The sequence below is a fragment of the Phaenicophaeus curvirostris genome, chromosome 9 (genome assembly GCF_032191515.1).
Source record: "Phaenicophaeus curvirostris isolate KB17595 chromosome 9, BPBGC_Pcur_1.0, whole genome shotgun sequence".
In the NCBI taxonomy this organism is placed as follows: Eukaryota; Metazoa; Chordata; class Aves; order Cuculiformes; family Cuculidae; genus Phaenicophaeus; species Phaenicophaeus curvirostris.
Window position 1 is genome coordinate 19518461 of NC_091400.1, and position 13520 is coordinate 19531980.

At 43.7% G+C, this 13520-nt stretch overlaps 1 protein-coding gene and 1 long non-coding RNA gene across 3 annotated transcripts in view; one reads left to right on the forward strand and one right to left on the reverse strand.

Moving 5' to 3' along the window:
• LOC138723953 (tolloid-like protein 2) overlaps nucleotides 1–13520 on the forward strand; it is a 54986-nt gene that overhangs the window by 40091 nt on the left and 1375 nt on the right. For both annotated transcript variants that reach the window (XM_069863518.1, XM_069863519.1), the window contains 9 exons: nucleotides 1507–1652; nucleotides 2599–2794; nucleotides 5754–5879; nucleotides 7223–7383; nucleotides 8140–8320; nucleotides 9627–9752; nucleotides 10558–10685; nucleotides 11940–12153; nucleotides 12334–12584. In XM_069863518.1, the coding sequence (XP_069719619.1) occupies nucleotides 1507–1652; nucleotides 2599–2794; nucleotides 5754–5879; nucleotides 7223–7383; nucleotides 8140–8320; nucleotides 9627–9752; nucleotides 10558–10685; nucleotides 11940–12153; nucleotides 12334–12584 (1529 nt within the window). The remainder of the gene's footprint in view (nucleotides 1–1506; nucleotides 1653–2598; nucleotides 2795–5753; nucleotides 5880–7222; nucleotides 7384–8139; nucleotides 8321–9626; nucleotides 9753–10557; nucleotides 10686–11939; nucleotides 12154–12333; nucleotides 12585–13520) is intronic.
• LOC138723959 (uncharacterized) overlaps nucleotides 1–13520 on the reverse strand; it is a 44256-nt gene that overhangs the window by 8878 nt on the left and 21858 nt on the right. The gene's annotated exons all lie outside the window — the stretch shown is intronic.

Consider the following 13520-nt stretch of genomic DNA (forward strand, 5'->3'; position numbering starts at 1 on the left):
TCTTTGGTTTGTCCCTTGTATGTTTTACTTGCAGAAGATTAGAAATTAACATGTCAGATCTTTTGCAGGCCAGGTACTATGGCAACTTGCAAGGTGCTGGGATGCTGAAACCATTCCAGAGAAGGAACAATACTACCAAAGTCACTAACAAATCAGTAACATCCCTTCTCCACATATGCTTATTTTTTTACAATAATAATTCTAAAATACATTAAAAGCCTTCATTGTTCTCTGGGCCATAGGCATTTTCTTATAAGTACCCTGGCGGAGCTTGAGGAGCTTTTGCACTAAGGCTTTTCCAGTGTACTTGTTGTTCAGCTGAATTTCAGTGTGAACTGCAGTGGATAGAGAAAATACTGTTTGCTGCCTGACAGTCTAATGGCTGTTAAAAAAAAATATTGTCAGTTCTCTGCTCTTATAGTCCTCTTTCTGTTAGGTGGGGGAGACAGTTCTGTAAGGGGCCTCGCAGAGGTTCTTTCTGGCACCATTTGTAGCTCTGAATAAATGAACTCAAACTACAATCTAAATTGTGCTCTGCAGGTCAGTTCTGGGTGCAGTTATTTGGTGGTGCCTTAGCACTGATTGTCTAAGAAAGAAGTTGGCACTGCACTAGTGAAACAGTGCTTTTTAACTGGGTCATGGTTAACATCAGCAGCTTACAAGGTAAAACCAAGACAATGTTACCCAATGCAAGCAATTTCCAGGACACTACAGGGAGACCTGTAACTGATTTTTTAATGTAATGTGTTGTGGGGAGACGCCAAGGGAGAAAATGGCTGACGTCTGGCAGGTGTCACTGCAGTGCCAACTCTCTTCTTGTTTGCTTGACTTTAAACATAGCCAAAATATTCACATGCCTTCCGTAAACGTGTGTCATGCATCATGGCATAACAGGTTTTGGCCTGTGATCTTTCATTTGTTACCTCGTCTTGCAGACAATTATGCTAAACTGCTTATTGCCTTTGAGGCCTCTGCTAGTTTTGTATTCAACTAGATTTCCATTAAATTTTCTCTTCTTGTTCTTTAAACTTACTCATTCTTACATTTAGCACAGAACTTAAGTTTTTCATACACAGCAGTCAGCCTGATGGTGACCTGGTGAACAGCTTGACTCGTGCTTGTTAACATTGCCATCGTGTGGCTGGATTAGATTTGTAACTGTTCTTTATTTGAGTTTTGTTTGGGTTTTTTTGCCAACTTTTCTTGCTCCTTAGTGCTGGCAGCAGGTTTTGAGCAGTTATGAAGTTGACCAGGAGTGTGAAACACACAAATCCATGAAAATTCTGTCCCAGTGAGTTCACCTTCTGAGGAGGTTGGCATAGCAACATGAGACTTTGCCACTAAGACCAAATGTTAGATTTGTTAGACCTTCCATGACTTGTATGTTGCCTTTGTGTAACAAGCGGTATTGATACAGATTTGAGTGATGAAGGCGGCTATATATGGAGCAGCTTTACCTATGGAAAAACTTGCAGTCTTGTGGTTTTGCTCTTTGTTTTTATGAAGCCATTTGCGGTGGAGAAATTCACAAAGATGCTGGCAAGATCCAATCTCCCAATTACCCAGATGATTACAGACCTTCCAAAGAGTGTATCTGGAAGATCACGGTTTCTGAGGGCTTTCACATAGGAATCACGTTCCAAGCCTTTGAGGTAAGAAATGTCATTGTATATTATATTATGAGTATAATTTTGCCTCTGTGGATCAGTTAAAATTGAGAATAAAACAATGTAAATAATAATACTTAAACAAAAAACTTTTGTGTAATTCAGAACATCATTTCTCCTCACCAGAAGTTTTCTTAGAGATTTTGAAGTCAATTTTAAATGAGTTTTCAAAAACTGTTACTCTAGACAGAAGTCTAGATTTCTTTCTAGAAAGAATTAGAAAGGGCACAAAATTGTTAATGTTGAGTAGGGACTCAAAAGTCCTTAAATTTTCACTCTGGTCAAGTTAAATTGAATGGTCACAGGCAAAAAACTTACTGGTGTAACTTAGGCGTGGCAGATCGCAGGATGTTTGTGACTCTGCAAAGAGGCCAACAGGCTTTGAAGAGCTCAGAAAATATTTTCTCCTACTGGTCATAGTATGTTGTATACTCTGAGGTAAGTGCCCAGTGCTATATTTCTGGCTGCTGTTTAAGTTGCAGACAGGAGTGGACAGGAGCTCACTTGGTGCATTAATCCCATCTATCCCATAGGCTTCTGTGGCTTGTGTACATTTACTGTGCTTGTCCTGGAAAGGGCTGACACCACTACCTCCTAGCTGTGACCCCACAGCTACTCCTTGAACCTTTTTGTTTGTAGTTGCTCTGCTCTGTTCCTTACAGCTTCTTATGGAAAAGCAACTTGTAGATAGTCAGGGACTGGGTTTCACTGTAGGACAGCCATGAAAGTAGCACTGAGATGTGCCAGGTCTTGAATGCAATTTCAGCTGCCCCAGAGTTCAATGGCAGCCGTGAGGCAAGTACCTACTTGTGACCAGTTGTTTAGGATGGTCCTTTGGAAGCTGGTGTCTGGGCAAAGTCTGACTGGGTAGCTAGCCTGACTCAGAGCACTTTTATTAGTGAGCCACAGGAACGTGATTTTCCCATTGCAGATTGAATGGCACGATGCATGTTCTTATGATTACCTGGAGATCCGAGATGGCCTCACTGAATACAGTCCGCTGATTGGTCACTTCTGTGGCTACGAGAAGCCAGAAGACATCAAATCCAGTTCAAACAAAGTATGGATGAAGTTTGCATCTGATGCAACCATCAATAAAGCAGGCTTTGCAGCAAATTTCTTTAAAGGTATGTGATTTAGTACCTCTCAAGGTCAAAGCTGGGCGCCCTTCATCCCTTAACCTACTGCCATCCCAAAGTTATTTGTTACCACTGTATCTACATGTAGTTAGGAGCTGATAGACTTGTCTGTAAGATCACCAATATGAAGTTTATACACAAATTGCTTTGAGAGTGTAGAGAAGTTTGATGCTGAGGCATGAACACCACCGCCCTGATTAAAACAGAAAGAAAGCCTCATGGCTCAGTACCAGCACAAGCACTACACCTCGTTTTGCACGGCTGAACGGGGCGTGACCTCCATTTATTCATGCCAGGGGACATGGACATTTTCAAAGAAGGTATTCGTATTGCACAGTGAGTTGAAACCAACTATGTTTAAGTTCTATTCCAAAAGAAACTTCTGGAGAGAGAGTAAATTTGAATGCAAGTAGAATCCCAGGGAAAAATTCTGAGTACTTTCGGAAACAAATGAGTTCCTAAGCTAAAATCCTTTTCAGGAAGATGCAAAAAAGGCTAATATTTTTTTTAAGAGCTGAACCCAAGACATGGTCCTTTATCAGCATCCTGGTGACTTTAATAGAGTCAAGAATCAAATATCTAGCTCCTTGGGAAAATACCTGCAGAGCTGCTGCAAGGTCGGTAGTCACATTTCTCTTAGGTTCAGTGGCAGTTGTACAGAAATAATAGCTGCAATGCCAATATTTGGATTGCATAAGTCCTTTATTTATGTCTACTTTAACTTTTGTCTTGCATTTAGAGTGTCTCAATCTGTTTGCATCTCTCAAACTTACAGGCCAATGTACTCTCTGATTTAAACTTTGTTTCATAAGCTTCTTAAGAAATACAACAAACACTTCGGGACTCAATCCCCTTTGCTCAGACTAGTCTGTCACTTGAATTCACTTATACACCATTCAAGTCATAAAGTTTCATAATTTATAACCTATAATTCTTAATCCATGCATTTATGCATGAAAAACTAATTAGTTAAATAGTTTAATTCACAGAGTACATTGTCCTGTTAATCTGAGAGTTGCTAATGGACCACGACTGCAGAATCACTGGCAAATACTCGAATACTGTGATGTTTAATTCCAGTTCCTGAACAACCCTCTCGGTGCCTAGACTTCCATATTCAAATCTCTCAAGTTCCATAAAGACACAGTGAATACTTATTCCTAAAGATGTTTTGGATTCTTTCTGGAGCTGATGGTGCAGACTGACTGTGGCAGAGATGTCTTCCAGAGATTAGCACTATGTAGAATCATAGAATAGTTTGGATTGAAAGGGACCTTAAAGATCATCCCATTCCAACCCCCCTGCCATGGGCAAGAACATCCCACTAGCTCAGGCTGCCCAAGGCCCCATCCAACCTGGCCTTGAACACCTCCAGGGATGGGGCAGACACAGCCTCCCTGGGCAACCTGTGCCAGTGCCTCCCCGCTCTCATGGGGAAGAATTTCTTCCTTATGTCTAGCCTAAATCTGCCCGTCTCCAGTTTATACCTGTTGCCCCTCGTCCTATCACCACAAGTCTTTGTGAACAGTCCCTCTCCAGCTTTCTTGTAGGCCTCTTTCAGGTACATGGAGACTTCTCGCCCTGCAACAAGTCTTCTTCTAGAATCTTGGGTTCTCCTGCAGGTTTGTAGGGAAGAAAGTTGTACATCTGAACCTGGCATGCTTTCCTTGCAATACAGATGATAGTCAGAAAATTATTTTTTTTAAATGTAAAAAATGCATAAACATGCACTACTAGTACAATTGCAGACACAATTGGTCTGTGGAGTTTTTACTGACAGACTAGGTCTTGCAGTGCCTGCTCAGATTTCACATTTGAACCAGAAACAGTGTAGCTGGTGGATGGTTAGGGTGTTGCTGAGTCCATGCCAGTGAGTCCAGCTGAGGAACAAAGTGTGTTTGCTTGGAGCAAGCACCACAGTAGCCGTAGCTACACAACTTCTAGCCAGCCTGCACTGTGGCAGGCAGAGAAAGAGGAGTCTGGAGTGAAGCTGATCCTGGGAAAGAGGGGGTAGAAAAGTGTTTTCCCTAAGTGCTTTAACATTTGTTTCTTTTGGTTTTGGTTTTTATTTCCCAATACCCAAATCAGTATTCAAGTATTTATATTAATTTGCAATAAATTGAGTTAAATTCCTCAAAGCTGAGTCTCTTTGCCCACAACAGTAATTAGCAAGTAATTCCCTGTCTTAGCCTAGGAGCTTTCTTGCTCCTGTTCTTCCTACTTTTTCCCCTATTCCACTGGAGTCAGGGGCCAGGGAGTGATCAAGCAGCTGGATGACAGTCCAGCTGCTAGCTGAGGACAACCCACCACAACCGCATAAATAAAACCATCTGCTAGGGGATGGGATGCATGTGGAATCAGAAGTCAGAGTGAGAAGCCAGTACATCTGGCTGCCTGTGTATTAAAATATCAGTTCAGGTTGTTGAGATGTGGTTGGAAAAACCTGACTTCTAAGTCTAGGGTAACAAGACTTCATGTATCTGTGAAAAGGAATAACTACTTGTATGTCCTCACAGCACCTTTGTTGCACTCCATTCAGTGGATGTGGCCTTCTGCAGCAACACTGCTGTGAGCACCATAATGGGCTGGTTCCTGGTGGCTCAAGTCACTCGTGCGCATGAGGAATTTTTTTAAAAAAACAAACAAAAAAACCCCAAAACAAACCACCACCAAATAACAAAAATACCAAATGGGCAAAAAAACAATAAGGCAGTGAAGTCTTTACAGGAGACCATGTTTTCCTGCTCCTACCTAGGAAAAAAGCACTCTTGACTAGTGACAGTAATCGTAGTCCTTTCCAGTTTTGGTGGTCGATGTGCTTTAGCGCTGTGAGGTTTGCAGCAATGAGCACTCTGTGGGCGCTACTTGTCAGCTTGTGCTGCATGAGGAATATGAGGGGCTCTGGGTGTTCAGGAAAGTGTGACTTGTTCTGGTTTTCTCCTGACAGAGATGGATGAATGTTCTCTGCCAGACAACGGCGGGTGTGAGCAGCACTGTGAGAACACACTGGGGAGTTACAAATGCACCTGTGAGCCTGGCTATGAGTTGAGAGCTGATGAAAAGAGCTGTGAAGGTAACCTACAGATTGAGGCATCTGTCTGTAGGAGGGGTATTACAGCTAATAATGAAATTAAATAATCCTGGAGATTTTTTTCCTTGCCTCTACATCCTCTTTCTTTCTGTTTATCTTCCCCAACCTTTTATCCTTTTTATCAACTTTTCCCATTGAAAAGCAAGTTTTGGTTGAAAAACTTGAAAATACTCTGATTCTCTGCTGCTAAACATCTCTAAACCCAGTTGTTCTTCATGGCCAGAGATCCCTGTTCAGACCAGATCTCCTACAGTGCAGCATAAAGGAGGGTGGGCATTACAACCTAAGCACTGAGTGGCCCAAAAGGATTTCAGTAGAAGGCTGCATTTAAATATATATTTTTAAATAAATTTCTTTTGTAGGCTAGCAATGTTCTGCCTGCATGCAAGCTAGACATTCTCCATACTGAGGAATAAATCCCCTTCTTCTGTTATGAAAGGAAAAAAACCCCATGTGTTTGATAAAAACTACTCCTGTCAGCTTTCTGTTCATGTAGTTATTAGAGAATCCACCCATTGTTCTTGTCTCATAGCTCTGTCCTTCAACTGAGACAGGGAGGGAGCTCCACACACTGAGTGGTGCTATCAAAGTCACCCAGTTTGCCCTGAATTCTACTTTTGTCAAACTCTTTGGGGAAGGCTGCTGTCAGCTTGGTGAGGGCAGAGTTAGGTGTGTGCAAAAGGCTTTTGGAAGCTTTACTTATTTTTTTAAAATGAATTCTTGCCATTTTGAGTAAGCCACTTGTTATAACTTGGCAAGTATTTTTTGAACTTCACTCTTAACCTCCTATTTTAAACATCATTTGTGGGCAATGTAGAAAGGATGGTCTTTGAAATTGTAGTGAAACACATCAGAGTAAATTGCTTTTGTTTCTCCAGACACACATACTTGCTATACTTTTTGCATTGAAGCTGCTCCCTTGGGTTGGTTCTCTTAATGCAAAAAAATTACCCTGGGAACAGGACACAGAAAACTTTTGTCCCTGTGGATTTTGAAGATCTGGCCATGTTTAATTTCTCCCAATAAACAACAAGAAAAACTTGTTTTATTGCAAATAGTATTTTGCAGTAAAAGAGTGAACTGAGGTTGATTTGTTTGAGGTAAAAGCCATGCCTCTCCTGCAAGAGGGTGAAGCCGAGGTGTGGAAATTTTTAAAGGAAATGGCATGATAAAGCAGGTCCCAGCATTTTAAAGCTATTCTGGAGGCCGACATTTGAAATGTGTCACCAACCGGGATCTGATTAATTTCCTAGCTAACAGTGTGGCCCAATCTGTGTGTCTGAACAGAACCAAGTAAAACTTGTGTTCATTTATTGCCTCTCCAGCTGCCTGTGGGGGCTTCATCACCAAGCTCAATGGGACCATTACTAGCCCTGGATGGCCCAAGGAATATCCTACTAACAAAAACTGCGTCTGGCAGGTGGTAGCTCCAGCCCAGTACCGGATCTCTCTGCAGTTCGAAGTGTTTGATCTGGAAGGCAATGATGTACGTAACCAGTCCCTGCGTCTCAGAGGTGTGACTATTGGCTGACTCAGAACTGGATAAATCCTTGGGGTACAAGGAAGAAGAGACTCTGTCTTACTGATGGAGCTTCTAGTTGTTTACCTGCCCTTGTTCTAACAAGCAAATAACAATGATTGTTCTCCTTGAAGTCTGGATCTGCTTTATGGAGTGGAAGGATTAAAGCTGTTCTGTTATAAATATGCTTCTTTACAAATTTTGCATAATTTTAGGTGTTTTCTATCCCTAATAGGTGTCTCATCCCCCTCCCCCAGATCTGCCTCTTCAGGAAAATAATTGGGGATTAACAATGAGGTAGAGTTCTTGAAGGACAAACAAAATAACCAGTAAAAGAGGCTCTTCTCTGCTCTGCCAAGGGCAGGGTGGAATTTGAACAAAGCATTCAGGACTCAGTTTTGCCAGTGCAGTGGCTCTTCCTTCTTTCAGCATATTCATTCAGCAAGTGCTGAAGTTTGTTCAACACTGTCAGCTTCTTGGATAAGGTGGGAGTCATTATTTTAGTGAAAATAAATGGAACCTTTAATATTCTATACGCATGCCATTAAGACTTAGGGCATCAAGTGAAGAGGGTGAGAACACTGACAGAGGAGAATTTGGGGAATTTCATAGCGCATTTGAGTCTAAGGCAGTTTCTGTTCCCTCTCAGTCAAGCCTCTGTCCGCTTCCTCTTTAATGCTCTGTTCCGAGTCCACGGAGCTGAAAAATCTCCTTTCTTGGCAGGTCTGTAAATATGACTATGTTGAGATTCGTAGTGGGTTGGCTTCTGACTCTAAGCTGCATGGAAAATTCTGTGGCTCAGAGAAGCCTGAAGTAATCACATCGCATGGCAACAACATGAGACTGGAGTTCAAGTCAGATAACACGGTCTCCAAGAAAGGCTTTAAAGTTCACTACTTTTCTGGTATGTGGCTGGTTTGGTTTTTTTTTTTCACTTGCTTAGCTGTCTCCTCTGACTTGAACCTCTTGTTTTTGGTGAATTTTCTTCAGCCTCCTGTCAAATCAGGCAGAGCCTCACGTGGTTTGTTACATCTAAAAACGATAGTTGCTCTGTGCTATGTCACCTTTCCTCTTGGTTTCCTCATTGCAGCAAATGGTCCGGTTTCATAGTGCCGTGTCTGCAAGATGCATGGATTTAATCAAAACTGGCAGTCCTTCTGCAGCAGGAAGCAATGGGGATCCCGATACTAGAAGTTATTTCTGTCCCTGGAGTCATGAAGGAAAAGCTTTTTCCTCTGAAACTAAGAGAGTTAAAAAATTTCCAGAAGTCTTCTATATAACAATCCTTCCCATCAAAGCAGTTCATGCTAGTGGAAGTTTCTAATCCTCTGTTCTGAATCCTTTGTAGCTCTTGGTGTCAGTGATGTACCTAAGTCAGCAGGCAGTCCTGGAGGTTAACTGTACTTTGTATGAAAGTGGAAATTCAATTTCATGCTGTGTTTTCAGCAGAGGCTGATGAATATTAGTGTTTTTGAGAAGGATGATCAAGCAAAATGGCCTCTCCAGTTGTAGAGTAGAACCAGGGCTAGGAGTTTGGCTTATTAAATCTAACAAGAGGAAGGATGAGGTGGGATATGTTTCATCTAGAAATATATTTAGGGGTGAGGAGACATATGAGGTTAACCCATTGAGCCAAGAAAAATTGGAAATAAATTGCTCATAAATTAAATTGGAATGGAAACCATGAGCAGATCTTGCGCTCAGAACTATGCTTCAGGAGTGCATAGTACTGAACACACAGGACTGGGGCACATTTCAGCTTCAGAGAGCAGCTTGTACCTTAGGTCCTCTCCTCCACCTCCATTCTCTGCTTGTGCTCCTGGGCAGAGCTATTTAAAGGTGGAGGCTCATCAAAGCATGTAAAAACTTGGAAAATATAAAGACTGGCCACTATATTTTTGCCTAGGTTAGTGTGATACTTTTCCTGAACTCTGTTCTAAAAGAACGAGACACTGCTTCAGGTTTTAGATCAGAGTCTTTAGTCATCCAAAATCTACATTATATAATGAAGCACATTTGTGATGGATTTTATGAAATTAAATACCATTTATGAGAATTGTATCTGGGTTAAAAAGCTGACTGGACTAAGCCAGCAGTAGAGGTTGAAGGCTTGCACTGCTGTCTGCTAGTCTGGATAGGAGACTCCCAGCTGGTGCCTGTAGTCTGTTTCTCACTGTCAACTCAGTGTTTGTCGATTTGATCCTGCCCAGACAAGGATGAATGCTCCAAAGACAATGGTGGTTGCCAGCACGAATGTATCAACACCTTTGGGAGCTACGTATGCCAGTGCAGAAATGGCTTCGTGCTGCATGAAAACGGCCACAACTGTAAGGAAGGTAAGGTCCCCACACCCTGCAGCTGGGGAAGACGAGGTGCTTCAGAGACTGTTTGAGCCAGAGTGCTTCCTGCCCGATGTTGGAAGGATGTTTGTACAGTGTTGCAGGCTGCTGGGGCCCTCTAAAAGCCCCAGCTAGCTGAAAAACTACCTAGAAAAAGGAAGAGAAGCTTGTTTTCAGCTGGATCTGTTCCCCAGTCCGGCCCTTTATATGGCCATGGGTGATGAACAGGGAGGGGACAAGAATTTGGGCTAGTGAAAGTAGCAGTTGTGGGACATGCACTGCTGTTTCTTATAATTATTGGGTTTGAATCAGAAGATAAAGGATGAAGGGATCTAACCATGTGCTGCTGCCAAAATTACCTTTCTTCCTTCATCCCTACCCCTGCTGTGTGCTACCGGCGCCTTCCTGTGTGCAGTCTCTGGTCCTTGTCTTATGTCTCCATGAGATGATTTAGTTTTCCAAGTCGGCAAAACAACAACAAGGCTGAGGGAGCACCAGAGTCAGCGTGGTGGGAGGGTTGGACGCCCTATCACTGGGAACAGGGCACTACATTTGGGAGCGAGGAGGTGGGTGAGTCTAACAAAGTGCAGGGGAATGCGATGATCTGTTTCACCAGCTGTCAGAAAAGAATAGAGCAAACTCCAGAACTATGCAATAGTACTAAAAGCTCTTGTACAGTGACTGAAACTTTCCCTCTGCCTTGTTGAGGCTCTCAGTGGGCAGAGAGGAGCATGTAGGATGTTAAATGGGTTCCCATGTGAGACCTGCCTCAGTGCCTCTATCTTGTGATCTCTCTCTCAAGCTGGCTGCGAACACAAGCTGAGTGGCGCAGAGGGAATGATGAGCAGTCCCAACTGGCCTGAGAAGTATCCCAGCCGGAAAGAGTGCACCTGGGACATCTCTGCAATGCCTGGCCACCGAGTGAAAGTAGTGAGTAACTAGTGAGAAGGAGTTTGAGGGGAGAAGCAGGCTGGACTGTGAGGAGCTAAAGTGACTTTCCTCCATGACTGTGGTGATCCCCATAGGTCCTGTGTGGGGTGCTTGGATGAGGGGTCCTGGAAGCAGCCCCTGACCTGTGAAAGGACAAAAGGTCTCAGAGGGACACAAGCAGGGGTGAGGCAGCTTGGAGGAGACTCCAGCAGATTACAACTATGGAGCATTGTTCTCTTATCGTTACATCTACATCAAAAGAAACATGACCAGCAGGTTGAGAGAGGTGATTCTCCCCCTCTACTCCACTCTCCTGAGACCTTACCTGGAGTGCTTGCCTGCAGTGCTTGCCTGCATTCAGTTCTGGAGCCCTCAGTACAAGGATGAGGATCTGTTAGAGAGCATCCAGAGGATGCCACAAAGATGATCGGAGGGCTGGAGCACCTTTTGTATGAGGACGGGCTAGGAGAGTTGGGCTTGTTCAGCCTGGAGAAAAGGCGGCTGCAGGGAGATCTTAGAGCAGCCTTCCAGTACTTAAAGGAAAGCTGACAGGACAAGAGGTGATGCTTTTAAGCAGAAAGAGTGTAGATTTACATTAGATACTAGGAAGAAATTTTTTACTGTGAAGATGGTGGGGAACTGGAACAGGTTGGTACTGTGTGATTTTTAAGGTCCTGTCCAACACAAACCATTCTATGGTTCTTCCTTAACAGAAAGTATAACATGCCCTCCCACCCCTACTCCTCTTCGTGACCTACTCTTTTGGGGCCATCTCAGTATAAGGTGGTGGTAGGGCTGGTCCTCAACCTGTCTGAGGGAGAAGTGTCAGGCCCATTTTACAGTGTGTCCTGATGCATATGGCAGCACATGCCCAAAGCTGTGCAGATGGCCCATGCACTGGGGGAAAAAGAATGCCTGGATCCTCGCGTCAGTGGATACAGTACTGCCCATTCGGTATGTTAGGTAAGGTTCATGGCAGGAAAATAAGAGTATATATGCCTTGCAGTTGAAAACTGCAGTGTCATGTACCCATGTGAGGCAGCAAAGCTAAGGCTACATAACAATCGTTTGAGCTTCTGCGCTTTGTCACTCTGAGATCATTCTGTCTGAAAGCACACTACTCTGTTCTAGTTTGTGGGAGTAGTGGGACAAGCACACCATTTGACCTGTTCCTCACTTGGCGTTTCATCCTCTGCTAAATTGCACATTCAGTTTTAAAAACATCTGTCTTAATTCTCTTTACTTTTGCTGTAGACCTTCAATGAGTTTGAGATTGAACAGCACCAAGAATGTGCCTATGACCACTTGGAAATGTATGATGGGCCCAACAGCAAGTCACCTGTCCTTGGCCGCTTCTGTGGCAGCAAGAAACCAGACCCTGTAGTTGCTTCTACCAACAAGATGTTCCTCAGGTTTTACTCTGATGCATCTGTGCAAAGAAAAGGTTTCCAGGCAAAGCACAGCACAGGTAAGCTGGTTGCCTGCCAACACCCCAGTGCAGTGAATTCTCCAGTGAACTACCTTCTTGATGTACATGCACTTCATGCTGGAGATCTTCTCTCCCTATAGCTGGCCCAAAATTGGAATGGTGAGTCTTTGCTGTGAGGTAAGGCCTTTGATGAGGCCGTGTTTTGTGCTTTTCCTCCAGAGTGTGGTGGATTCTTAAAGGCTGAAGTACGAACTAAGGAGCTGTATTCCCATGCTCAGTTTGGGGATAACAACTACCCAGGTCAAAGGAACTGTGAATGGGTGATTGTAGCTGAAGATGGTTATGGTGTGGAACTGATATTCCAGACGTTTGAGATTGAGGAGGAGGCTGACTGTGGGTACGACTACATGGAGATTTATGATGGATACGACAGCACTGCACCACGCCTGGGACGCTTCTGTGGCTCAGGGGTAAGCCATGGTGGTGGGAATTTCAGAGGCGTAACTGGAGACAGCAAGGAAGAGTGCTTATACCCTTTTTGGAGAGGGGCAGCTCTCAAAAACTGGTGGTGAGAATGCCTCGTGTCTGGCTTTTGCTGCTTCTCCTGTTGCTCAGGATCACTGCCTTTGTATCTGATGCACTGAGCTGGTCTGAAAACCTTGCTGATTGACTTTCCCTTATTAGCCCAGGGCCGTGTGCAGCAGCATGGAACTGCCACGCTGCTGTGCCCTATCCTTGCCTCAAAAGTGGTGTGTAATTGTTGGAAACGGCTTTCAAAGCCCATTTTCATTCTCAGTCACTTCCTGCCTGCAGCCAAGTCACATTGCAGCCATGCTATGGTGAGAGCAAAGGGCAGAGGGACTTGCAGAGTTGCTTGTTGATTCCAAGGTGGTGTGCTGTCTCTTAAGCTGTTATCTGTGTTCCCATAAAAAGGAGTGACTCTTAGCATAAGCAAGAGTGCGTGGTATTTAAAGCCAGAGGTTCTAGGTTTCATTTCTGTAGGACTTCAGCAATGGAATGGAGAAAGTTCCTGTTGCATTTGGAGACATCCGAGAGGCAGGTGTGTCAGAGTAGTCCTTGCAGATCGGGGAAAAGGTCTGGAAAATAAACTAAAGCGTTACAGCTCAGTGTAAGGAAGTTCAGGGCAGCAGGGTAGTAATCTGCCTTCCTGCACAAGTGGAGAATGAATGGGAAAGTGTTGGTCCTGCGAGGACAAGGAAGTAGCAGGTTAGAACAGTGGGGAGAGGGATAAGCAGAGTTATCATGTAAGATATGTGGCTGCTAATGAACCCTGTGAGGACTTCAGCTGCCAAAGAAGGTCAAGTTTGGATTGTGCAATTTCCTGAAAAGACTAGGACAAATTAGAGAAAACTCAAAAGACTGGAACAGGAACATCCAGGGAGTCC